This window comes from Equus caballus, chromosome 8 (genome assembly GCF_041296265.1).
Source record: "Equus caballus isolate H_3958 breed thoroughbred chromosome 8, TB-T2T, whole genome shotgun sequence".
NCBI classification, from domain to species: domain Eukaryota; kingdom Metazoa; phylum Chordata; class Mammalia; order Perissodactyla; family Equidae; genus Equus; species Equus caballus.
Window position 1 is genome coordinate 79,454,926 of NC_091691.1, and position 27,142 is coordinate 79,482,067.

The following is a 27,142-nucleotide window of genomic DNA, read 5'->3' on the forward strand; positions in this document are numbered from 1 at the left end:
GACAAACATGTAATTTTCTCCTGTCTTAAAAAAACCACAACTTCTTGAACACACATTCCCTTCAGGCATCACCTCATTCCTTTGTCTTTTTTTGTTATTATTATTTTGTTTTTCACTGCAAAACTTTTCTAAAGTGTTGTCCTGTAGAGTCTGTCTCCACTTCCTCTTCTACCAGTCTAACAAAACTTTTCTTCTCAAGGTCTCCAGTGACTTTTATGGTTATTTCTCAAGCCTTAACTTACTCAACTTATTAGCAATGTTTGACCTGGATGACACACCCTTCTTCTTAAAATCCAATCTACATTTCTCTTTGGGACATCTCACTGGCCATTCCTCTTCAGTCTCATTTACAGTTTCAGATCATCTCTGATGCCAAATGTTGAATTTTCCCAGTCTCAGTTCTCGTTTCTCTTCTCTTCTTTTGCTACCTGGATGATATTCACCGATCTCTTGATTTTAAATATTATCTATGTATTGATAGCTTTCAAATTGTTTATTTCTGTCCCAGAACTCTTCCCTAAGCTTCAGACTCCTACATACTTTACTTAGATGTCAAATAGACATCTTTGAATTAACACAATAACCAACTTTTTCATCTCTCTCAGCCTATCTATCTTATCATATCTCTCCAGAAATCTTCCGCATCTTGATATCTAGCAAATGCATCATTCCAGTTGCACAGGCCAAAAAAAGAGTCACTTGCATCATCCTTTTTTTTTTTTTTTCCCACTGACAGCTCACCTCCAGGCTATCTACAAATCCTGTTGACTATAACCTCAAAATATAGTCAGAATCTAGAACTCCCGCTGCCACTGCACCACCCTGGCCTGTTGCAGTAGCCTCCTAGCTGACCTCTATTTTCACCCTTGTTCTTCTACATTCTATGCTTAACTCAGAAACCAGTCATCCTGATGAATCTAAGACATGCTAGGTTACTTCTCTGCTCAAACCTCTTTAATGCTTGCCTCACTCTATCATAGTGGAAGCCAGAACTCTTAAAATAGTCAACAAAGCCTCAGAGATCTGGCCTCCGTGAGCTCCTTGCCTGCTCTTCTCCCTCTTGCTTGTGCTGCTCCAGCCACGCAGACCACCTTTGTTGTTCCTTGAACATTGCAAGCACATTCCTGCCTTAAGCTTTGCTGTTCCCTCTGTCTCAAGTGTTCTTACCCCTGAATACTCCCTTCTCACTAAACTAAGTAGTCCTTCCTACTCTTCCACAACACTCTTCAAACTCCCTTTCTTCCCTTACATACTTTGTTAACACATCATCATTCTTTCTTTCTTTTTAAAGATTGACACCTGAGCTAACATCTGTTACTAATCTTCTTTTTTTTCCTTCTTTTTTTCCTCCCCAAAGTCCCCCAGCACGTAGTTGTATATTCTGTTTGTAGGTCCTTCTGGTTGTGCTACGTGGGACACCGCCTTAACATGGCTTGATGAGCAGTGCCATGTCTGTGCCCAGGATCTGAACTGGTGAAACCCTGGGCCACTGAAGCCGGGAGCGCAACTTAACCACTCAGCCATGGGGCTAGCCCCCATTCATATTGTTTTCTATCTTACTAAAGTAAAACGTCAGCTCCATATGGACAGGAATTTTGTTTACTTTGTTTTCTACTGTATCTCCAGTGCCTAGAAGAGCATTGAACGCAAAGCATGAAGGTCAAGATTTTAGACCTGGTTTAAAGATTCTTGATTTCACTATTTGAATTATTATCCTGTCAAAATTGATATAATTAGACTCTCCAATGCTATGTGGAAAGTGGAATAAAGTTTATTTTATAATTGAAAATTCAATATAATTGTAATTGGGGGGATATCAAAAGCTCAAGATTTGTCTCTCAAATACGCTTGTGCTCTTGCTCAAAGAGCAATATTCTAGTAACGTAGGGAAAAACAGGAAAAAATGAACAACAGTGGGGCTGCCTCCATTCTTTGGTATGTTTGTATAATGGGGTACTAGGCAGCCTTTACAGACTACACTATCATTTTTAGTGGCTTCATATTCATCCGTAACTGATTTAAGTAATCTAGTCATTGTAGTATATATTTTATCCAGTTCGTCTCCTTTGTAAGCAATAGTAACAGACATCCCTAGGCACACTTCTTTTCTCATATGCCTAATCATTTCTATGGTATTCATTCCTAGACTTTTTCCCAAAATTGCATTCAAGCTTTTAAAAAACATATCATTAGCTTGAACTTTTTCCTATGAATTTTTTTGGGAGGTGGGATTTAACCATTCTTTACTTAGACCATCTAGTATTGCACTCTTACGAATAATACTTCAGTGAACACCGTGTCATAAATCATTGTCTCCAACTCTGCTCATTTCCACAGGCTGCATTCCTAAATGCTGGATTACTTGGTAAAAGAGAATATACATGTCTCTAGTCCTAAATAAGACTCTTTATAAATCTTACAAAATTGTCTTATAAGAAAAGAGTTTCAATTTATCTTTCCTTCAGAACTAGGTAATGGTGTCTGTTTCATTTCAACCTTACAAATGCTTGGTTTTATCTTTACAAAAAAAATGAGTTTTTAAGAAGATATTAAGGTTTCAAAAATCTTTACCTAAATTGATTAGACTATATACCTACACAATTTCTGGTATACTCAGTTCTGCTATAATGCTTGCTTTGAAAATGTGAACCTGTTCCAAGGTAATCGATATTATTAGGGAACAATTTGAGCATAGTACAGATTTTTCATTTTCTTACATGTGATTTCATCTGCAAGAAACAATAGGTGACTAGAGAAAAATGCTCCCAGCTGAGCCAAGCCATGCAGGAATACAGAAATCAAACATCTGCTAGCTACCTTAGTTTAACACGTGTGTTATGAGGCACACCTATCCATATCTGATTTTCCAACTTTCTATCTGATTTCAGGTACCACTTCTTCTACCACCTCACTATGGCATGATTTTTTAGGAACACGTATGTCTCATTATGGCAAAACTGATATATATGAATTCAGCATACATTAGAGGTTACGTCTACACTGGTGTTATTTGTGTTTGCTTATTAATAGCCTAGATAAGTAGTGTTCTATTTTAGAAACTTTCTGAATCACTGGAGAAGGCACTGATGGACCTGTTATTCAGTATGAGTCCCTAGCCCACTATATGCTCCTTAATTGTACATGGAGAAGGCAAACTTGAGACAACAGAAATTGAAATGGAAAATGAGGTGTTCAGAGCATTTGGTGTAAGCATTATTGAAACTGAATATCTCTGTTTGAAAAATGTGCTTTAGAGTCTGGAAGATGAGTTCTTTCAAGCATTGCTTCCCATGTTGGGTACAATGAATCCCTCAGCTCCTTAGAAAGATAAAGAGTAGTCCAATGTTGATATGCATTTTCAAGGTAGCAGGGACAGGAGTATTTTACAAGCAGGCAGTCAAGCAGAATCTATATCAATCTTTCAAAACTCAGCAAAAACAGAGTTATGTTCATCAGTTTCAAGCAAGAGAGCCAACATTCTTTTTAGTTAGAGTAAATGATTTTGGGGACATCAGAAAAGATATTTTACTCAAAGAAGCATTGCCAACTCAATCAATGATGCCTAAATAGTTCCATGCTACACTTAGAGATTAAACTTCAACTGCAGCCATCCCTCTGTTTGATTTCTTTGCACTCTGATTTAGATTCACGTGCAAATAGCATCAAGTCCACCCAGGAAAATTTTGAGGATAAAGGAACTAACAATGAGCAGTTGAAGAGGAAAGCTGAGAAGAAATCAATTGGAAGTAAACATGATTACAGGAAGAAACGATATACATTGCCTACTTAACTGGCAGACCATGATCTGCTCTTTTAATATGGCACTATATCTGTGTGTGTGGTGCCAGAGATGAGGAGATGGTTTTCTTGTTTATAGTCATGATAGGTATTGGCACAGCCTTGCTCTGTTAGTACTTTGCATCCCTTAAGAGATAGTCTCTTAAGAGCCTTTATCATAAGCTTTCAGTAGAAGATTATACAAAGATGATACTTAAAAGGCTGAACTCCTGAAATTTACCAACTCTGAAGGAATGAACCATGCTAGTATAGAAAATACAGTGAATAGGTATCAACAAATATAACCTCAGATAAGGTATGAAAACCACCTGGTGCTGTTTGAAAGCATGACTTTTGAAGTGAAGCAGATCTGTACCCTATCCTGATCCTCCTCTGACGAGTTCACAGTATGGCTGAAATCACTTAGCCATCATGAGCCTTACTTGCCTCATCTGTACAATTAGAACCCATGAAAATATTTGAAAAGTGAAATGAGATAAAGTTATGTGAAAATATTCTATGCTGTTCCGCACTTGGAAAGGGGGAGAAATGGAGGTTGACAAAGAATAAAAAGCAACAAAGGAAAAAGCATTATATCAGAGTTCCACCGTTGGCAACATACTACTCTCCAGAGATGGCCAGGTCATGCCATCTCAAAGCAAAAACCAACAAATAAATTTGAGATTATTATCAACATTTAGCGTCATTATGTTTTGATTCATGTGTGTATTCATTTACCTGTCAACAAATATTTGAGTGACTATTTCTAAGGCACCAAGCTCAGTTCCACAGATGAAACAAAATTGCAGACCAGTCCCTGTTCTTCATGTTCTCATTTGTAAAGTTAAGAAATTGCACAGGTAATCAGTTGGTTCTCTTTCGTTTTTCATATTTTGGGATTCTGATTATTTTTTTGTTAGCGGTGGAGTCAATTCTGACTCCTAACGACCTTGTGTGCATCAGAGTGGAACCCTGCCCGTCTTTTTGCAGCATCCTCTCACTTTCCAGTGCTGTATCAGACAATGCTCTGCAGTTATTCATAGGATTTTCATGGTCAATTTTTTCAGAAGTGGGTGGCCAGGTCCTTCTTCCTAGTCTGTCTTAGTCTGAAAACTCCATTGAAACCTGTCCACCATGGGTGACCCGGCTGGTGTTTGAAACAGCAATGGCATAGCTTTCAGCATCACAGAAATATGAAGCCACCACAGTATGACAATGGACAGACAGAAGGTGTGTCTCCCTGACCAGGAAGTGAACCCCGGCCACAGTGGTGAGAGCACCAAATCTTAATCACTAGACCACCAGGGCTGACTTCTGATTATTATTGATATTAATAATATGTATATTAATTCCTATTATATTAGCTTGGGCCACTGTAACAAAATACCATAGATTTGGTACCTTAAACAATAGACATTTATTTCTCACAGCTTCAGAGGCTGAGAAGTCCAAGATCAAGGACCAGCAGATTTGGTTCTTGGTAAGGGACTCTTCCTGGCTTAAAGATGGCCACCATCTTTCCATGTGCTCATATGACCTCTTCTTTGTGCATGTGTGCAGAGTGGGAGGTCTCTCTCTCTCTTCCTCTTCTTATAAGGGGCACTATCCCATCATGAGTGTCCCACTCTCATAACCTCATCTAATTAGCTCTCAAATGCATCACCTCCAAATACCATCACATTGGGGTTGGGCTTCCACATATGAATTTGAGAGGACACAAACATTCAGACCTAAAACCTATATACTTTCATTAGGGCAGAAGTTTTATAGGATTTTCTTATCCTTAAAATTACTGCCATTAGATAGTTATTAGTATGCTCACTTTACAGATAGAAGTTGAGGTTCAGAGAGGTGAATTAATTGACCCAAAGTTCCATAGCTGCTAAGCAGCAGGGGCAGAATTCCGACCTAGGGTTTTCTGTGTGATTACTCAGTCTGGGCTCTTTCAACCATATTATACTGCGCCTTTTAATACCATTAATGTTAGATTCACAAGGCATCATTCAGATGAGATGTTGACAGATGTTAGTCAATTGGTGAAGGCAGGACTGCTCTTTGGATCAGTAGAAACACATTTTTTAAAAATTCAAACAAGTAAAGGAAGAACACTTTGTATTAGAAAAGATGACATTTCTGGGGATACAATTGTTTGTCACCCAATCTGCTGTCACTTCAGGGAAAAAATATCTTGGAGAAATGTTGAGGTCACTAAAAGACAGAGCTTTTTAACTGATCCATTCCATCTTGCATGCATCCAAATAGTCTCAGAAGCTTCTGGATAGATTTATTACAGAATGTCTGTGTCTCTAGCTTCCAACAATGTGGGACTTTTTTCCTTCGGAGCCCATTGATCAAACTCTGCATTTACACTTTTACTGATATACCATATGTTAATATCCAAGTCTCTGAACAATGACAAGACTATACAATTTTCAGGAGTTAACTTAGGATTTTTGTCCCCACGCAAGTATTTCCTAGTCATTAATTTTCCACACAAATAGGAATATTGATACAAATTCTACCATTTTTCATGGTCTCAAAAATGGGAATTACAGAGCTCCATCTTTGAATTTCCTGTGTTGCTCAACTTTGATTCTCCATTAGGAAGACTGACCAGAAGAAAGTTCATACTGTGCTTTTTAGCCAATTATATTCTTAGAAGGATTGGAGAAGATAATTATATTTGTGATTTCTGTTTGTTGAAGGTGGGCTAGGGTCCCAAACTATTTATGCCAAGGTCCACATTGTGGTAGAGATTAAAAAGAGGCTTCTCAACTCAACTTGTGCCTGAGTCAGGATGCAGGCCCCACCCCTGCCCTGTCCCCTTAGGTCTCACCTCCACATCTCCCTATCTCAGCCATGAGTTATCAGTCATTCTGTCTTATTTTGTGACACCTAGAGAATTTCACATTGTAATCACTAGGGACATCAAAATATCAAATCCTGTGAATCCTTTTTGTTTCTCCTCTATGTCCCAATGCACCTACTGCTCCTCTATTATAGCAACGACACATCATGTGGATTGTAAAAATATCCTCCTCCTCTTCCCCATTGGACTGTCCCTTCCTTTCGGGCATATGTTTCATCCTTGCATCCTCAGTGATTAACACAATGCCTAACATGTAGGTGCTTAGTGAGCATATGCTAAATTAAGTTAAATCTATTGCCATAGTAATGGCAATAGCAATAGAGACAGCAAAAAAATAGCAGCTGTTACAGAGATGGAATGGCAAAGCTTCACAATGGTTAAATGCAGGGTGTGAAAGAAAAAGTCAAGTGTGAAAAATATAGATAACAAGCCGGATGACAGAGATAAAACATAGCAGTAGGTTTAATGAGATAATAATAATAGCAACAGTTTATTGAACAATTGCTAGACACCGTGCTAAGTGTTTTATATGTATTATCTTACTGAATCTTGATACAATAACTTATTTTATCAATGAGAAGCTTAATCAAAGTGCTAAGTAACTGGTAAGGCCAGAATTTGAATTAAGCCCTGGTTCTCTGTCTTCCATGAAACAAGAGTTTCTCAAAGTGTGATCCAGGATTCCCCAAATCAAAAATCACATAGAGGTGGTGGTTTAAAATGCATATTCCTAGGTCCCACCACAACCCTGCCACTGTGGAGCCAAGGATTCTGTATGTTTAAAAGCACACCAAGCAACGCTTACGCCCGTTAAAGATTTATAAATATTGTATTTCATTCAATTTCCTAAACCTTTATGAAGCTGCTATCATGTTGTAGAATTTGGTCCAAGCTCTGCAGATGTAGAAATAAACAACCTAATTCCTTCCCTCCAGTAACTGGTAGACTAACGGGAGGAAAACGAAAAAAGGAAGAAATGGATCGTGAAAACACATTGTAATAAATGCTGGAGTGGCTATGGTAGCAGCAGCTGGTAGTGCTGGCCAGTGGTAGATGTGAAGTGACAAACAGAAACACAGAGCTGGAAACAGCTGCCAGTTAGTTGTAAATGTGGAATTTATGAAGTGTTTGGATTAAATATGGTGGTTATCCATTTAGCAATGAGAGTTGGATCGTGCAAGAGGTGAGAATGCCAAGGAAGAGATTAAAAAACAAGAAGACCAAGAACAAATCTTTGGAGATGACTTCTCATCTGACATTTTCTTCTTCAAAACAGAGTTTCTTGAATAATCAAACCAATTATTAGCAGAATCAATAAAACTGCTCTTTTGAATGACCTAGAAACTTCAGATCACTTTATGAGTTTTTTTGTCAAAGGAGAATTTTGAAAGTGATTTCCTAGCTTCTTAAGTTTCCAGCTGACTTCTCTTAAGAAGAATATGTTATACCACTGAATAGCAAAGTTGCATTTTAGATGGTTTATTTCCAAAATGTATGCCTAATAGTTTCATTATTCTAATTTAACTCTAAATTAGACACTTTTGTATGACCAAATTCTAGTAAACAGTTATGTGAGTAAATAATAATCTATTTCTGCTATTCCCCCATGCCACTCCCATCTACTCACTATTCCGTGATGTCATTTAACCCCTCCATCACAGTGCTGCTACCATGTCTGTGATTGCCCAACTGGAGGCAGGACAAATTGAACTATCTACAGGTCCTGAAAATTCCCTAAACAGAATAGATAATGGCACTGACATCTTCAAACATGTTTCATAAAGATCTCCATATTACTGTTCTTGCCTATTCGTATCAGGATATATTGAAGTATTAATAAGGAGAAATTGCATTTGAGAACAAGAACAACAATATAGACACAACAATAAGTAAGATTGCCGAGAGGCATCTTAACATGACAGAGGAGAATTTTGGAGTTGACACAATTTTGCTTTCTGTGTTTGCTGGTTGTATCAGGCAAAAGCAAGATAGTCTCTATCTTAGTTTCAAAAAAAGGAAAAAGAACATTTCCCCTGTCCAGGTATCATGAAGTGATTGTGTATGCCATTAAAATACTTTGATAGCTTCCTTGATATGTATTTTTAAATGTAGTTTGGTAAAAAGGAAAGACCATTGGTTAGAATTCAGGAAGCTTAAGTTCTGACATTGCTTTTGATATTTACGAGCTCTCTGATCCCGTAGAAATGTCATATATCCTTAATTTCACCTGTGAAATATAAGGGATGGACTGGTTCTCTAAGAGCCTTTGTAACTTTCATTGATCAGTCAACCAAATCAGCACTTATTCAGTACTCATTATGTTTTAGGATGTAAACTAATTAGGCATACTCCTATCCTTAGCAATTAGGATCTTCTATCCACAGCCTACATCTACTCTGCCTGAAGTTCAGGTTTATTAGAAGCAAAGACAAACAAACAAAAAACAGCTCCTTTTATTACATAACTTGTAACTGGGTGGATTTATTTTTCTTTTTGTAATGCAGAAATTTGGTATCAGCTTTTAACAAATATGCATAGAAAAGCAGAAGGAATGTTCAGATTTTGGGTCAGGGTTTTGTTATAGACATATCAATGGGTATAAAAGCATTCTAGGGCACATATATGGCTATAGAATATCGATGTTTGTAGCTGTACATATGAATGCGTGGTTAGTCGCAAAGTAAAGGCTTGTGTTGATTTATATGACTGCTTATGTTTGGCATGTGAACAGGAATTAAATGTATATGCAAGAACAAACATGAGGTAAATATGTATAAGTATGAAAATATACCAAGGGCTTTTTAGAAGCTTCTGAGAAGCACATTTGTTTTTTAATCAGAATCAGCAGATGAATTATAAGCTTTTTAACCAGTTTGCTTTAATTGATGAGTCACATGGTAAGTAAAATATGCAAACACTTCTCGGAATGAGAAAGGAAGGAAAAATTCTGTAAAATTTGAAGAACTACATAAAATAGTTCCTCGAGCTTTTTTTTCCAACCATTTCCCAATGAGCTTTTGTGTGGAAGAAGATTTCACTATGAAATGCATGAGCAAAAATACTCAGCCTCACATTTTGGCTCTTGTGTTTGGTGACTATGGCGGGGGTGGAGGGATAAAGAAGTGTTTCCCTGAGGTTTAAAGAGTGTTAGTCACAGGAGAGGATGTTAAGGGTTACAAATTGTTCTGTGCCAGCACTGACTGTCAGATTCCAAGTGATAAAGGTAGCCATATATTCCCTAACACACACGCATGCACACACATGCGCATACACGCACACACATGCACACACATATACATGCATTTGTTTAGGATATCCAGGGTCTTCTAAGATGTAAGACTCAGGTCAGGGGTTTAAGATTGGAATTCTTAGCAGACAACAAAATTTCCTATATCTTTTTTGATATAAACTGTTGTTAAATATGTAGTAGATTTTGCTATGTTTTTAATCTAATGCATATCTTTATCATTTGCCCTTAATACATTTTAAAATTTGATGCCAGCTCTTCCCAACTAAAATGAACTTTATGATCTGAATTTTTAAGTACAACTTACCACTATGAATTACAAGCAATTTTTGTGAACATTCTTTCTTGGTTTTTAAATATCAAGCAAAATGCTCAGAAAGACCATTTTCATTGACTATGCAAGAAGCCATTCAAGTTTATAAATGGATAGTTTATGTGGTGAGATTTTATAAATCTTGAAACACAAACACACACACACACTTTTTCCATGGTTTCTGAAATCCACACTCGTAAAGCAGTAAAATTACCGTGGACTTTGGTCTTATCTATAGTGAGATAGATAAGATCTCTTGAAGCCATAATGCAGAAGTGAAAAAGGCAAATAAAGTCTCAAAATTGGAATAAAACAATACTGGAAATAATCTTTCAGCAAGTGATCTTAAAAGTAAGTCATTTGTAAGTGTCACTGTAAAAGGAATACTGTCATTTTGCAACAAGGCGTTGAACTAATTACCCTTGACCTACCTTTGTGTCACATTCTGTGATTTTTATGGGATGCTTAGGTTGGTATTTATTGTTTTAAGCAATGCATTAATGCTAGCCAAATATTATTTTAGTGGCAGAATAAAAAGCAAACTGACAATTTTATTTTCCCTGTTCTTTCTTTTCTAAATCAACTCTATATAAACTGTTCATGCTGAACAACATTGGACTAACTATACTCACAAGTTAGACTAACAGAATTTTAAATCTGGAAAAAAGTTTGGGGTAATTTACTATCTTTGTTTTAGCGGCAGAAAATGTTCTCATATAGTTTTAAGTTAATAAGGAAGCTCAGTACATACAATTGATCGACATGGTACTCTTTTGCTTGAAGGTATTAAAGTGTTGGAGAGTAACATCACCATCCCTGCCCCAGTAACACTGAAGAGTTTCCAAAGAATTTGAAAACATGGATTCCAATTCAATCCTCTAAATTTTCGAAGTAAGAAACTGAAGTCAAGAAGTGTTCAGTTAGTTGCTGGGTGTCCCTAATCTGCCCTCCAATAGAGCCAGAACTGGGAGTCAGAATTCCTGACTCTCCTTCTCATTCAGTAGTTTTCCCAGGTCATGCTGCGTATAGTCTCCCTTCGCTGTATTTGAGGTAGAAAACCTTGTGCTGCTGTTTCCTCCACCATGATTTCCCTTAAGGATTTATGTGCTCATGTCACCAGAAGCAAGAGTTTCTCTGAAGTTCTCCCAAGCCCCAGTGGAGACATTTGATGAAAAAGAAAAGGAAGGTAGATGTGTTTATCTGCTATTTATATCATAAGCACTATTTATATAAGCTCAGAGAATTTCCAGTGGGTTCTTCTGCTGGTTAAAGCTATAGTGGTGAGCCCTCCCAGAAGGTAGATTTTTAGTTAATATCTTCTTAATCATTGGAAATTTTAAAAATACACAGAAGGAAAGGAGATATATCCATGCTTCCACAGCCACTGTAACATCTTAAGAGTATTTGCTTCCAGAGTCCTAAAAAAAGCAATGTTTTAGAAAAATCACTCAATTTTGTGAAAATACCCCATGTGGATTAAAAATCTTCCCAAATTTCAGTATTCTATACATCCTTGTATGTACATAAATAGTTAGACATTTAGGTAGATATACGTTTATAACAATGTGATTGGGCCATACGTACTGTTTTTAGTCTTTTAAGGTTCATGTGTTATTTGAGGGCATAACCGATTACATTCCTGCTATGAAGGATGAGAACATTAGAAAGGATGAAAGATTAGCAGTCTCATTCATCCTCTCATTTCCTCCCTTCTGATTTGGGTAGTTATAACATTAATTTTATCCTGTTTTGGTTTATAACAATTCAATTCTCTTCAGTAACCATTATTTCACTGTTTACTTTTATTTCTGTATAGCATTCTATTCATTACTCATCACCAGTCTTTTATCACAATGCCTAACTTTTTATTTTGAGTTACCCTTAATTGCCTGGATTTTGTTGTCAGGCTTACTTTAGAAAGTGCTGTTTTCTGAGCACTTTCATAGTTGAGAATGTGGCTGTGTATAAATGAACATGTATGATATTCCTGGGTAATATTGTTCCATTGTCTTCTAACATTGGATATGTCTGTACCGGAATCCAATCCCTGTCACCCTTTGTGGATGTGTTTTGATTTTGATTTTTCTGTCTGGATGTTCAAATAATTCTTTATTCCTCAGATTCAATAGCTCAAATAAGATATTTCTCACTATTGAGATTTATGTATTCAGTTTCCTAGGAACATGGTATAGTCTTTCAATCTGAAAATTCAGATTTGTTTTTCAGGGAAAACTTCCTATTATGTTATCTTTGACTATATCCTCTGTTCCATTTGTGGGCTTGCTGCATCGGGAATGTCCGTTATCTTCATATTGGATCATCTTTGCTCGTCCTCTTTGTTTACAAGCTTTGCTCTAATTGCTTTAGTCCCTTTGCCTTTTTCATCTACTTTGACTGTGATTATCTCAAGTCTCCTCTATGTTGGTAATTTGATCTTTAGTGGTGTCTATTGTGTAACTTGTGTTTTCTAATTTATGTATTTGCTCTCTAATGAGATTGTTTTGGTCCTTAATTTGTTTCCTTAGGTCTACTACCTCCCTTTTTGTTTCATTCTGTTGTTTTATCAGCTAGTCTTTGACCTCTATTTTTGTTGAATTCATTTTCATATTAAGTGAATTCGTTATGCAGAGCAAGTTGAGGAATTTCCTTCTGGTCCTACCCTTATATTTTCTCCTGAGTTGAGTGCTTTGTTTTCCTCTCTCCCCTCCCTTCACTCTCTCTCTCTCTTACATATACATTATTGTTGGCTGTAGTATATTTTTGTATTTCCCATGTATGTCTTTTTTTTTTTTTTAAAGATTTTATTATTTCCTTTTTCTCCCCAACACCCCCCGGTACATAGTTGTGTATTCTTCGTTGTGGGTCCTTCTAGTTGTGGCATGTGGGACACTGCCTCAGCGTGGTTTGATGAGCAGTGCCATGTCCGCGCCCAGGATTCAAACCAACGAAACACTGGGCCGCCTGCAGCGGAGCGCGCGAACTTAACCACTCGGCCACGGGGCCAGCCCTCCCATGTATGTCTTTTATCTTGCTCATGTGTGGGTGGCTCTGTCCAGACATTCTATTTGTTCTAATATAGTAGAGGTTACTTCTAGATTTATGTACCACCCTGCCTGAGACCCGTTGGGCTCCAGTTTGGAGGCTGGATAGTTCAGGTTTTATGTATTCTTCAATAACCAGCAGGAATGGTTGAGGAGTGAGTTCAGTTGAAGCAGCATTCAACCTCTATGAGAACACCCTGCTTTGTTGTCTGGTGCTGTCTCCTCTTCCCTTCCAGAGCAGAGGAGATTGTCCTCAGCTTTCCAATCAATTCTTCAGTTCATTGGTAACCCAAGAGCCTTTTCCTTAGTCAGTCCCATCTCCCGTGTGCTTCCTCAACGGCCACTACAGCTTCTCCTCAATCAAGAAGGAAAAAGCTAGTCATAGATTTTGTACTGATTCAAGTTTGAAGGTATTAGTGAGAATTCGTGGGCTTTCCCCCCCCCCCCCACCCCCCCGAGCTCCAGGGCAGATTTTGGGTTTTAAGGACAGATAAAGAACTAAATCCTAATCTACCTTTCTGCTCTACTCTAGAAATGTCTGTTATGATTTTTTTTTTTGCAATTGACTGTGTTTCCTTTTTTGTTTGTTTAGTTGGTTACTGTGGTTTATTTTTACATATGTTTGTGCATACTGGGACTTACTTTTTATTTCATTAAGAATTAGAGGAGGGAAATTAGTTTTGTGTTAAAATCCACCATCTTCTCAGTTAAATGTTTGTGTTGAAAGGTTCCTTCATAGAATACCTACTAAAAAGAAACTCAAAAAACAAATTTTCTACTGTACTTTACTGTCAGTCTTCCATGTGCATTTAAAAAATATACAGAAACAGCTCTCGTGCATGACAGATGCATTTTTTCTAGACTTTTAGAATATCCACATCTTTTACTCTCAAATACCAAGAGGGCATTCTAGAAAATATTTGACTCAGGAAAAATAATAACTCTCAAATTTCTGTCAATGTGCAATGTTAGAAACTGGATAACTTTTATATAATTGTTATTTCTGTCATCATGCACTGCACATGAGTTAATATTTATATCTTGTTTTCCTTAACATGTTTTCATTTCCTTCCCAGCTCAAACTGAAAATTGGACAAAGAAAGATGTTCATAAATTGTATACGTACAGATGTATACTTTTGTGTATCCACATGTGTACATGAAATTTTAAATATAGGTATTCTATATGATTATGTAGTTTACGTAAAAGCATACAAGAACATAAATACATGTGAAAATATATAGAAATACATAAATTAAAAATACATGTGTATTTATAGCTAAATATACATTTACACACACACACACACACACACACACATATATATATACACACACAAAAATTTAGTTGTTGGAGAGTTGCTAGTATCTACGGAAGGCCATTGATAGCACAGAAATCAAGTTTCCAGCCCCTTCAATAACAAAGGCCTGGCAATAACATCAGTAAGCATATAGAATTAGGACCTTGAGATAATCCTCCTATTATTTTTATCACTGGTTTGAGCCTTACATCATTCTCCCAATTTGATTGTAGGGTCCACAATTAAAGAGAAAATGGAAGGTTCAGTCTGGATTTAGAGAGAAGTAACCCAAACTACGGAAAGGCTAGAACTGAGGAAGGGTAATGGAATTATTTGTCTGGATAAAGAAAATTGTGAGGAGAGATCTAAAATCGTTTCCAAGCACATATAAAAGACTCTAAAGTAAAGGTTGAAGATCAAATACTTTTCATCCCCACAGCACATAGACCAGAATTTTTAGATAAGAGGAAGAATTTTTCAGCATATCATACTCACAATAAGAAATACTAGTGGGGTATAGAAAATAAAATCAGAAAGTCTATGTTTTCATTTCTCTAAGATGATTAAAATATTACCTTTGCCAACTATGGCAGAATAGCTTATAGTTTGATGCTTCTAAAATTCTATTGCTGTAATTGGTGCTAACTTTGCAAGAAAAGTACACCCTTATGTCTTGAATGTTGTTTCGCACCTAGCTTTTCCATAGCTATTACTTAATTGTAGCCAGAAAATGCCTGAATACCAAGAGATTGGCCAGATAAAGAGAAAAACCATACCCATGCCTGTTTATCTAATAAGTACTTATTAGCGCCTATCCCCTAATTGGCCTCCAGGATGCAAAGATAGATAAGACAGCCATTGTCCTTAAGAAGTTAAGAGCTTAGTGGATTCACATCCAGACTGATGTCACAATGAGACGAACGGCTGTTGAGTCGAGTGCTTGTCTGTCATCTAGTTTTCAGTAATGAATATTTACTTCTACTTGAGAAAAAAACATGTAATTACATATCCCAAGTCTTATAAATATGTCAGGAAAAAAGGTAGTACACGTTCTGGCAGTTGTTAAGAGCACCTAAACACGTCTCTCTCACTCTGGACATGATCACTATCAGACTAGATGGAACATCTCTTTGAATAGAAAGTGCAAAGAATAAAATCAACAGCATAAAAACCATTTATCCAGAACAATGGGTGCCCCAGTCAATAGCAGTAGAATAAAACTCAAATGTGCTTTCATTTCCAATGTAGAAGACATTCTAGGTGCTTCGTGATAGAATTAAATTTAACCCAACCTAAATTTTTTAGGAAAGTATAGACAGGTATGTGTGAGAGACAACTTTAACAGAGAATGAAATGCAAATCTCAACAACCAGTACTCCGGGGGAGGACAGATGTGTAGGTAGGAAAGAGCAATCTAGAGAGAAATATTCAGCAGATTTCAAGTTACTTGTCACTAAGAAAAGGCCTGGAGAGAAGTGTTGGGTTGGGTAGAGATATATCACACAGCTCCTTGTCTAAAAAAAGGAAGAGGGATGTGTGTTTAAGAACAAGTTAGCTGAAAGAAAGAAAGTTACTTTGGCAACAAATTGGTGTGGAAAAATTGAACCTATGGCGTGAGAGAGCTATTTCTAATCTATAAATTGAGCAGCCCATTAGAAACATTATTCCATAAAACTAGGATTTTGTTGAGATATATTTAACACGGAAGCCTGAATTTATAAAGATTATTTTCCCCCATATGTCATATCTAAACTTCATTCAAATCCAAATAGGTTCCTTTATAGTAATCTGAATATGATTACAAATGAAACTATGATTCCTTACAGTGAAATTATATGTTGATACAATTGTATACTGCACTTGAAAGAACCCATTTATTTTGGGTATAGACGTAGTCTGATTTGGCAGCAAGCATATTTTAGACTTTTGGTGTGGTCAGTCTCTTCAAAGATTTGCATTCAAGAGAAGAATAATGGGCTATGTCTACTGTTTTGACAACTAACTCCAAAGGGCCTGGAGAGGTAGAGAGAGGAATATTGCTCCAAGGAAACTAGCTGGCTTTTCACTGTCCTCAGGGTAGAAATGTAGCCACTCAAGGATCTTGGTTATTTTTATTTTCCTCCTAACAAAATCTCACCAATCTCTCTTTTTCCTCAATTCTTGTTTATCATTCACCAGAATGATTTGAGCTGCCTAGTGTTCATTTAAATCACCTACATGGCTTTAAAAATACATTCTTTGCAATTTCAAGGAGTTGTGGCAAATCTTTAGGATGTATAGAATCTTCTCAAAGTCAAGGTAATAAGGAAGTACTAATTGTGTGTATTAGAGCAGTATTTTAAAACTGACCCACATTTTTTACGTACCCTAAAAATTGGAAATGTATAGTTAAGTAACTTATCCAAAACTAAAAAAAGACTGGAAGCTAAGTCTAAAGAAGATAAGAGAGTAATAGGGGACGTCACTATAAATACTTGTGAGGCATCTATTATATGAAGTAAAACCCATAACACTATTTAGCCTGTTGGTGATGACTTTATTTGGGGCTGAAATGACAGAATAAATTTTACTCTACAAAATTTAAATGATTAGTCATAGCATAAAAACTTCTTAAAAGAAAAACAAATACACTTAGAGAAAACTTTTACCCCAACTTGAGGTTTACTTGTACAACTCTAAAGATTGCAGTATAGAGGAATCTCTCATCTATTAGTCATTTCTAAGTACAATAAGCACTTTCAAAAACAAAGTTATATTTTTTCCATATTTCTCTTGCTTATTAATCATTGTTCCTTCTTCCTTTAGCCCCCAAATAAAAATAATTCTCTTTATATATACTGTAAATACTTGAAAATATCCTGAGAAATCAAGATCCAATGGAAATGTGGATAATTTATTTCTGTTCATGAATTTTATTCTATCTAAAGAAGGAAAGTATAACAAAATCAATATCTTGCCTGAAATTGTTGTTGCATTGTACGTGGATGTTAAGCAGTTATCTGAAATGGACTAATACTACATAAATGGAACAATTTAATAAACTGGAAAATTCATGATACTTCATTTTGGTTAATTGTTAAGAAATTACTACCCACCAAATAGTTTATAGCAGTGAAATTATTCCTTCCACGAGAGTGGAAGGGAGAGGGAACTATGTAACATTCAAAGGAAAATAAAAGAAAAAGCATATGCTTCAGGTCCCATCTTTAAGAATCATAGTCTTGTTAGTAAATAATGATATATGTGAAAGATATCTTACAATAGTAAGTGGTATAAAAATTGGGCACAGAAAGAGGCAGGCCTGGTAGCTTAGTGGTTAAGTTTGCATGCTCTGCTTTGGCAGCCTGGAGTTCGCAGCTCTGGATCCCAGGCACAGACCTATGACCACTCATCAAGCCATGCTGTGACGGTGTCCCACATACAAAATAGAGGAAGATTGCCACAGGTGTTAGCTCAGTGACAATCTTCCTCAACCACAAAGAGGACGGTTGGCAACAGATGTTAGCTCAGGGCTGATCTTCCTCACAAAATAATAATAATAATAATTATAACTGGGCACAGAAAGAGAGAACTGCAAGAAGCAGGAAATCATAGTCAGCTTCATGAAAGACAAAATTTCACGAAAAAAAGGGTATTTGAGTTTCCTCCTAGAGAATAAATAGAAATTGTATCATCTGAGGAGTGTAATTCCAGGCAGGCATCCATGATCAGAAAAATGCTGAAGAAACATATCCACAGCCATTGATAAGTCATATTCATTCTTTAGTCTCAGTTTCAATTTGTGATGAGAATATAAGACTCCAGAGCTGTGAAAGGTATAAGGTGACTATATCTAAATCCTAAGTTCAAGGAAGTGATCCTAAAATGGGATTCATAGATCCTAAGGTGTTCATCACAGCAAAAGACCGAGAGATCAAATAAGATGCTAAAAATTGGATAAACTTCATTTGTCCACTCCCTCCCAGAATAGTGTAATCATCAGAAATGTATTAAACAACGTATACAATTCATGTTAGCGTGATACAGCCTCTTCCCCTAAGGAGTTACAAACTAATGCTAAAGTAACCATGTCAGGTGCCATAAAATCAATAAGAATACATACCACAGAGTTTCTGAAAGGAGAGAAAATCTCACAAGAAAAGAATCAAGATGCTCTTTTTTGGAGAAGTGGATTCATGAAGGACAGGGAGGCTATCTATGCTCTAAGACGAAATGGAAAGCAGTTCAGGATGAGAAAATAGAATGAAACAAGACTTGGGATTCAAAAAGGGCTAGGTACAATTGTTCAGTTGAGCCATAAGGTGTATGTAGAAGGTGTATGGGTGATAAGTTCAGGAAAATAGGTAGCAGTTTGGTTATGTATTATTTAAAAGCAAGATTGAAAAGCTTTTACCTAATTTCTAATCCAACCCAGGCCTATATATGTAGAACTTTTCAAGACCCTCTCCCAAATCCTGTAAATATTTTCATTAATTTTGCTCAAACAGAGGAGAACTTTAAGAATATTTCTGAAATGTATCCCATATAACAAATACTCAGTCTTTACTCCAATGAGCCATGCTACATCATTTTTTGCTATTCTTTTTCATCATTCATTGACATTTTATTTTCCAGGACAATACAATAATATTATTTTGTAGATACGTAGTTTCCATGATTTTGTCCAAACTCCTCCTCCTCATCTTATACCAGTGCTGCCATAGCAAATGGAGAAAATGTGCATTTTATTGCTTGAGTTCTTATTAGCATCAACAGTGAATCTTTGTTGATCACGTGCTGAGGAAGATGCGCTGTAGGAGACATAGAGATATGAAGAGAAACCATTAGAGCTTGGCCTTACTACGTAGACTACTGGTGACTGGCAACACTGCCCAAGTTAGGCAGTATATTTTCAGAAAACATGGGATTTAGACTCGTTTCTGATGCATGATATTGCTGTTTGATGCTTCACCTACCCCATTTATGTTAGAGAGGCTATTTTTTCTTCCTTGTTTACTGCCTGGTGTATTGCGAAATTTGGAGAACCTGATACATAAATGAAAATACTAAGCCAGCCAGGGAAGACAGAGTATCTAGTGTAATGCTGAGAGCTTAAGGCATATGAGAAAATGGCAGAATATAGATCAGGTAGCACGTGTACATTTGGAAGCATAAAAAAATTGTTGAGGCATCCTTGCTGCTTAGTTTTACAATTATAATTACATGTTTAAATCAAATTATTATTCCCTTAACTAAGCAGAAGTCACTATATGTTATTAATAAAACAGAAGGTTTTGAGGATTCGCTGTGTGATCAGCTTTGATTTATTTGGTTCCACAAAGATAATAAACAGGAAGATGATTTTTACCCCTCAAGTTGAGGAAACAAAATGAAGCTACATGAAACTATTGGAAAATTTACATTCAATTGTTTGTTTTTAAGAAATTTTACTACGTGAAGCACACTATTTCAGACATTGAGAAGACAAAATAATGAGTCAAATTGGAGAATCAGGAAATAATAATAAAAAGCAATAAGAGGCTATGCACACACCCATTGGTACAGACACACTTTCATATACATTTACATATTTATATATGTGTGTTTCTATATACTTATATGCGATAATTATGTTTGCTATGGATGATACACTGATATGTTTTTCTATTTATTGCTTTTCTTTAGCATACAATTGTGTACTGTCGTTTACAAACAGTTACTGTCACTCATTATCCTTGATTCTTCTCTCTGGGTCATAGATGGGACACTAAGCAAAGCACTTGCAGTAAGTGGAAGGGCTGGAAGTTAAACTCAGGCAACCTGGCTCCATCTTTTGAACTCTTGAAATTTCTCTTTTCTTTGCTCTGCTTCAGTATAGATTTGGTACTCTCTTCTCTTCCTTTTCTCTTCTATACTTCTAATCCTTTTTATTCCTATTCTACTCTTTTCCCTCTCTCTCTCAATCTGTCTCTCCTTCTCTCTCTCTCTCTCTATGTGTGTGTGTATGTGTGTATATATATGTTTATGTATATATTTGCATACATATATATTTAAAATTTGGTCTCAACACCATAAATTAATTTTCAAAATTCACTAATGAATGTCACCTCAATTTTGAAAACTCTGATATAAGCATAAATGATTCCAAGAATTCTGATGAAAGTGAACACTAAGGATGGGCTGACTCAGGCAGTTTTTAGGAAAGAAGGACTGAAAGGGAGAGGAGGAATAGAAAACAGGGTGGTGGTGTTTTTAGTAACGCTAACTGTTTATCTCCATTATCTTTGAGGTTCTGGAAACATTATTGAGTTATCTTTCCACTGGAATTTTCAAGTGGCAAACAATGCAGTTATTACAAAGTAGTTCAGAATGTAGGCAAGGAGTCAGCCTGTGTGGCCTACAAATTGTGTGATTTGGAGAAAGTTACTTAAACACCTCATACCTCAGTCTATTCAGTTGTAAAATGGGAATAATAGAGCCTGTCTCAGAGAGTTATGGTGAATATAAAAAATATAAAGTGCCTAGACTAATAAAATGTGCATGGTCAGCTGTCAATAAATATTGGCTATTGGCTAGTAGATAAACATTTGATCAACACCCATGATAAAATTGAGAACAGAATCCAAAAGGGACAACTAATATATTTGCTCAGAGACATTCAAGAAATATTTCTGATGTTTGGTTCATTGTCAGTGAATCTGGCAAGAAAATAAAAATAGTCTCATACTAATATTATCATCAATTATAAATAAATAATTTTATCCCTATATACAATGGTGACACATTCTCTTTAGAAAAGCTCTCAGGCACCTTTATTTTCATGTCTTTAGTCTGTGAATATTAATGCCTCCTAGTCGAGTCATCTGAATAAATTTGCCCCTGTGAAAGATTAAAAAATTTAAAAGTTATTTAGTATTGGAGTCCAAATATTTAGTTAAAAGTCAGGAAAATAAGACAGAAAGGGAGGGAGAGCGAGACTGATTGTTTGATTAATTTCCAGGATCGTTCTGTAGAAAAACTAGGACTTGAGTCCTGGACACTTTCCTCTGGCTCTCCCATTTTTCCAGAAAGCAGCGACCTTCAAAGATTTCAAATTCACTTTGACGTCAGGGGAAAGTTCTGCTGATGGTGGTTGGAAAGAGCAAAATATGGTGGTTACTCCAAGGAGCAAAAATTAGCACTCCTTACTCATTGAGCATAACAACGACAAAAAAATGCAATCTAACTCTAAGAATGGCTATTAAAAATGCGTATCCATCGTCTATGTGAAAATGAGATCTAGGCTGCTACTCCACCTTGAATTTAACCTGGGTCTCAGGCAATATGAGTATTCAAATCTGACGTACCTATGAGATTCCCAGTGGGAGAGGATGGACATTACTTTTTAAAATTTTCTTCTCCTAGGCAGGGTTTTGAGGGACCAGGTCTGAGAGAGTCATTAGCAAAGGTGTGTTATAGTTGTAATTTTCATTCAATTGCAAATTTCCATCATAGAGTAGCTAGTATTATGGTAATTAAGACATTAAATTAAATTAGTATATCAAGTACCATGCTGAGAAAATAATAATGCAGTATAGCAATACTCTACAATAGATAATTGCTAGGACAATAGCAATGTGTCCACAGTAAAGATGATAGTCATTTTTAGTGTCCTATCGCCACAGCCAGTTTCAACAGGAAATGAGTGCATCACATCAACTACATCCCAATGAAACTCTGAAATTGCAGGGACACTAAGCTTCCTTGTCTTATATTCTGGGTCGTCCCAGTCCTTTCAGCTTCCCTTTATTTACTTTATCAGCATAGGTTTCACAGCTTTATGCACTTTCCAGTATCCTTTATGTAGGTCAATTAGATACAAATACTTGGGTATTCAGAATGTTTATTATATGTAATATTTTTCCAAAAGTGTTTTTCCTTTCCTTGCCTTGTGGCAAAACACCATTAACTGCAACTGTTTAACTGCATTTTGGGGGGAAAAAAGATGTGTTCTACAGTAGTTCCTGCATAATAAACTAAGGGTTTAGGGGAGTTGTTTGAATTACAAATACTTTCTATCCCAGACCGGTGTTTCTAACTCAGTGAAGACCTTACCATGCAAGTTCACATCCCCACCCACTCACTTTTTTTTTTTTGTCTTTGCAGTTCCGCCATGGTTTTTAATTCACCCTTCCAACCTCTATGCCTATGAAAGCATGGATATTGAGTTTGAATGTGCAGTCTCTGGCAAGCCTGTGCCCACTGTGAATTGGATGAAGAATGGAGATGTGGTCATTCCTAGTGATTATTTTCAGATAGTGGTAATTATCTTTTTTCATACTAGCATTATAATCCCATTCATCGTTGACTGTTTTCAGTGGCTTTCCTTTCCTGGGAAGAAGATTCCTTTTGGGAATTTTTGCAACGTATTAAGAAAATTATTCTAATAAGGCCAAGCATTTTCTAGACTTAGAAGTTTTGAGCTGAAAAAGAGTGATCAAATAGTCCAGCTCCCTTTTTTACTGACAAGTTTTAGGCAAACAATCAAAGAAAGAAAAATCAGAAGGCCTAAGACCATCTTTCTAAGTATCCCCATTGCTGGTTCTTGTAAGAACAATTCAGAACCTATTTCTAGACCCTATGAAGCCAGGAATCTCTTAATTCTTTGACTTTACTCATTACAATAAGTTTCAACAAGAAGTGCTACTTATGATTATGGTAGTCTGACTTGGATAATACAGGCAGCTTTCCTTCCAGATAAGACCAGCTGATCATACATGAGCAGTATGAAAGGGCAGTGGTGGCAGTGACAGTGAGAATGGGGGTGGCAGTGGCAGAGAAGCCATGAAGACCCAGAGTTCACATTGCTTTGTAATTTTGAACATTAGAGAGGATTGAAGCTGGGAACAACAGTTCTTACACTCTAAGTTTTAGTGCACTCCCTGTCCGTGTCTTTGTTGGGAATACTGGGAATAACAGCATTATAGTCACTGAGTTGTTATGCTGGTACACAGTGCATGCTCAATACCTATCATTAGGGGCTGGCCCGGTGGCGCAGCAGTTAAGTGTGCACATCCCGTTTTGGTGGCCCGGGGTTCACCAGTTCAGATCCTGGGTGCGGACATGGCACCTCTCCGCCAGCCATGCTGTGGTAGGCGTGACATATATAAAGTAGAGGAAGATGGGCACAGATGTTAGCTCAGGGACATTCTTCCTCAGCAAAAAGAGGAGAATTGGCAGAAGATGTTAGCTCAGGGCTAATAGTCCTCAAAAAAAAAAAAAAAAAATACCTATCATTATTATTGTTGTTTTTGCTGTTACCAGCAGAATGCTGTGCTCATTTGAAAATGGTCTGTGAAAACTCTCCTTTAGGTGCGGGTTAGCATCAGAGGTTTTGAATTCACATATATGAACATATGGGAAATATGAAAAGGACTTTCTAAATAGCAAAGACGTTGCAGCTAAAGAAGGAGGTTTTAGGTCCTATTCTCTTATGTTTGAGATGCAGACATGACCCTGTCAAAGAAGAGTCACTAAACCAGATCTCCTGGCAGAATGGGACTGGAGCACAGGCGTCCTTGGAGGCCAGGCACCAGCTCTCTCCATGGCCTTCCACTGGCTCTTGATGGTGGATTCCTCTTCCGTGATCAGTGGACTTTCTGAAACTTTCATAATCTCTTTGTGCATTTTATCATACTGTAAGAGTTCTTAAGGAATAAATCCACAAGGCATATCTCTATCACTTTTATCACCACTTACCATTTTTCACTTTTAGTTGCATTCGTTAATTGGTTGTGACTAGAATAAGAAAGGGAAAAAAATTAACTTTTGAATGCCACACTAATCCATTAGTTCCTTTAAGTGTAATGCTATTTCCACTACCACTGAATTAAAAACGACCTGCCATGGGACAACTTGAAATGCATTGTATATGCCTAAAATATATGCTACTTGCTTAGAAAGGAAACTGTTGAGTGCCCTTAAGGACAGATGATAAAATGCAACGTTTATTTTTTCTGTAGTTTGAATAATCTTTCTCCCAGCATGACTCATTACAGCCAACCTATTTAAATGTTTCTTTTCTTAAGGTGAAAAGAAAATGTGCAGTATGAGCCCTATTCACATTAAATTGTGCTTAAAAATATTTGCCCAATAGCTCCAGAAATCTGAGAGCCATTTTCTGTCGCACATGTAACATTTAGCACAAATAGTAACTTATATGAGAATTGTTAATTAGAAGTTAGTCAGCTTTATCTAAGAATTTTACATCAGCTGAGAATTAACTACAAGACACTAAAAACAATTAAGGTAATATTTATCTCTTAATAACTTCAGGGGAAGTGATTAACACGTCTCACTTACTGAACTAATTCTTAACACTAATATTGAAGATAAACTGAGTTAGTATAATTAAATGCTATCTCCAGATCATTTTATCATCCATCCTTGAAAAAGATGGTGGCTCAATTTATATAAAACAGGACTTAAAGTTGCTGTATTGAATGCATGGATTACTGAAGGTGAAACGTTTGGCCATATAACAAGAATGACACGGCTATAAAATATCCACATGTCTCCCCTCCAAATCCCCAGAAGGGTACATGTCAAAGCAATTACAGTTTTAAAAGGATTGCCAGACATTTTTTTCTTAGTAAATACTTCCAGAAAATATCCAACCTAGATTTTTTTGTCCTTTAGAAACTGCGAAGATCAGTGTTCTTGTTTCATTTTGCTTTTTTTCCCTGGCAGCTGCTAAACTTGAGTTTCCATCATTAACAAGTAGAAGAATGAGATTTCTTTTGATGCTAACCTCTGTTTCTTCCATACCTAGTAAAAGAGTTTCTGTTTACTGCTCATTTAAATATTGAGGATGATGTGTAGTTTTGTAGTATATTTTTCATTGCAGAACTAGGTTAAATTAAATGCGGAATATTGGGAATCTATGACATTTCCCAGGACACAGGGCATATCTGTAAAGCTGAGAACACTCATGACCTCTTTTCTCGTTTCTTCTGTGAACTTTCATAAATTTTGTTTATGTTCATTTTATCACTTTGGAGATTTTTGCTTTTTAAAATATTTCACTTGCTTTTTCTTCTCTCCAGGGAGGAAGCAACTTACGAATCCTTGGAGTGGTGAAGTCGGATGAAGGCTTTTATCAATGTGTGGCTGAAAATGAGGCTGGAAATGCCCAGACCAGTGCACAGCTCATTGTCCCTAAACCTGGTAAGATGAGGGGAACTTTGCTCTGGTACATGTGGTCACAATTATGTGCAGTCTATTTGTAAAATCCATATTGTTTCTCTATCTCTCAAAGTTAATTTGTAACTGTTTAATTATTAAGTGTATTGATGGTATATTTTTCTAGCTAATTATATATATATATATCTCCATCCAGTGAGATAAAGTCATCATAAACAACAAGGACCTCTGGTTGTCAAGAGAGCAACCACTAAATTACTACCTTCTCCCTTCTTTTGTGGCCTGCCTTTCTTCCCAGTGTTTCATATATATATATATAAACATAATGCATATGGAACTTAGTATGTACTTATATGCATATCTGTATTATATATCTGGAACTTATATATGTATATGTTATATATAAATATATATACAAACACACTCAGTTATATATATTCTTGAGTCAATGGAAGTTGGCAGAGAAATAGCAGAAATGGCCATTTGAAAGTAAAAACTATTTTTCTCTGATTTTAAACATTTTGATAAATTGTCCTTTTTCTATAATTGATAAAATTTTAATTTTATTTTGTTCTGTAGTCTAGCAGAGGTTTAATATGGTGGTTATTCAAAACTAGCATAAATCTATATTAGACATGCCATGTACCATCCTCAAAACAAGACAATTCCTACCAAGAAAAAGACAAACAAAAAGAAAAAACAAACTGGTCAGCTGCTCTGAAATGTTGTATCACTAAAGAAGGTAAAAAATATTCATTCTTTTTTTTAAATCCGAGACTGAAAAATTGCTTATATGGATCCAAATACTTTAAAATATTAATATCTCCTATGAAAAGTTTTCATGTCATCTATTGATCACGTTAATTTCAACTCTTTTAGACAAATTTCCTTCCTCTTGACTTTATTCAGTCTTATCTTAAACTTACCATGCAGTAAGTTTAATAGAAACTAAATCAAATATAGGAGACATAGTCTTTCTTTGGCTTCTATCATTTAAAATGTGCCTATTAAGGCCTTATATTTTCTGCATGCCTAACCAATTATCTGAAGACTCTCAGATTCTCCTAATAAGGCTCACAATGATGACTTTCCCTTTTTTCCTTGATTGAAACAAAAAAGCAACCATAGAACAATAGTCCCGGAGGAGTGAAGGAACCACCTAGGAATTAAAAGGGACAATTAACTCTTGTTCAAGATCGCCCATTTCTCTGATGGACTACTTCTTTTCCCTCCATTTAATGTGCTTTAAGTGTTAATGTAACTTCATTTGTGTGACTAAGTACATTCCTTTCTGCTGAAATAGTGATGGATAAGTAGGAGAAAAGGAAGCCTAAAATCAGAGTCTCTAATGCGAACCAGGCTTTAAAAACTGCCCTGTCTCATTAGTAAGGACAATATGGCCACGTCTACACTCACATTAGCTGCTATACGAGTC

The 27,142-nt window shown here is 36.3% G+C and overlaps 1 protein-coding gene across 1 annotated transcript in view; it reads left to right on the forward strand.

Moving 5' to 3' along the window:
• Positions 1 to 27,142, forward strand: part of DCC (DCC netrin 1 receptor) — a 1,092,740-nt gene that overhangs the window by 645,627 nt on the left and 419,971 nt on the right. Inside the window, exons 6-7 of the mRNA XM_023647823.2 lie at positions 22,672 to 22,826; positions 25,611 to 25,731. Of these exons, the coding sequence (XP_023503591.1) occupies positions 22,672 to 22,826; positions 25,611 to 25,731 (276 nt within the window). The remainder of the gene's footprint in view (positions 1 to 22,671; positions 22,827 to 25,610; positions 25,732 to 27,142) is intronic.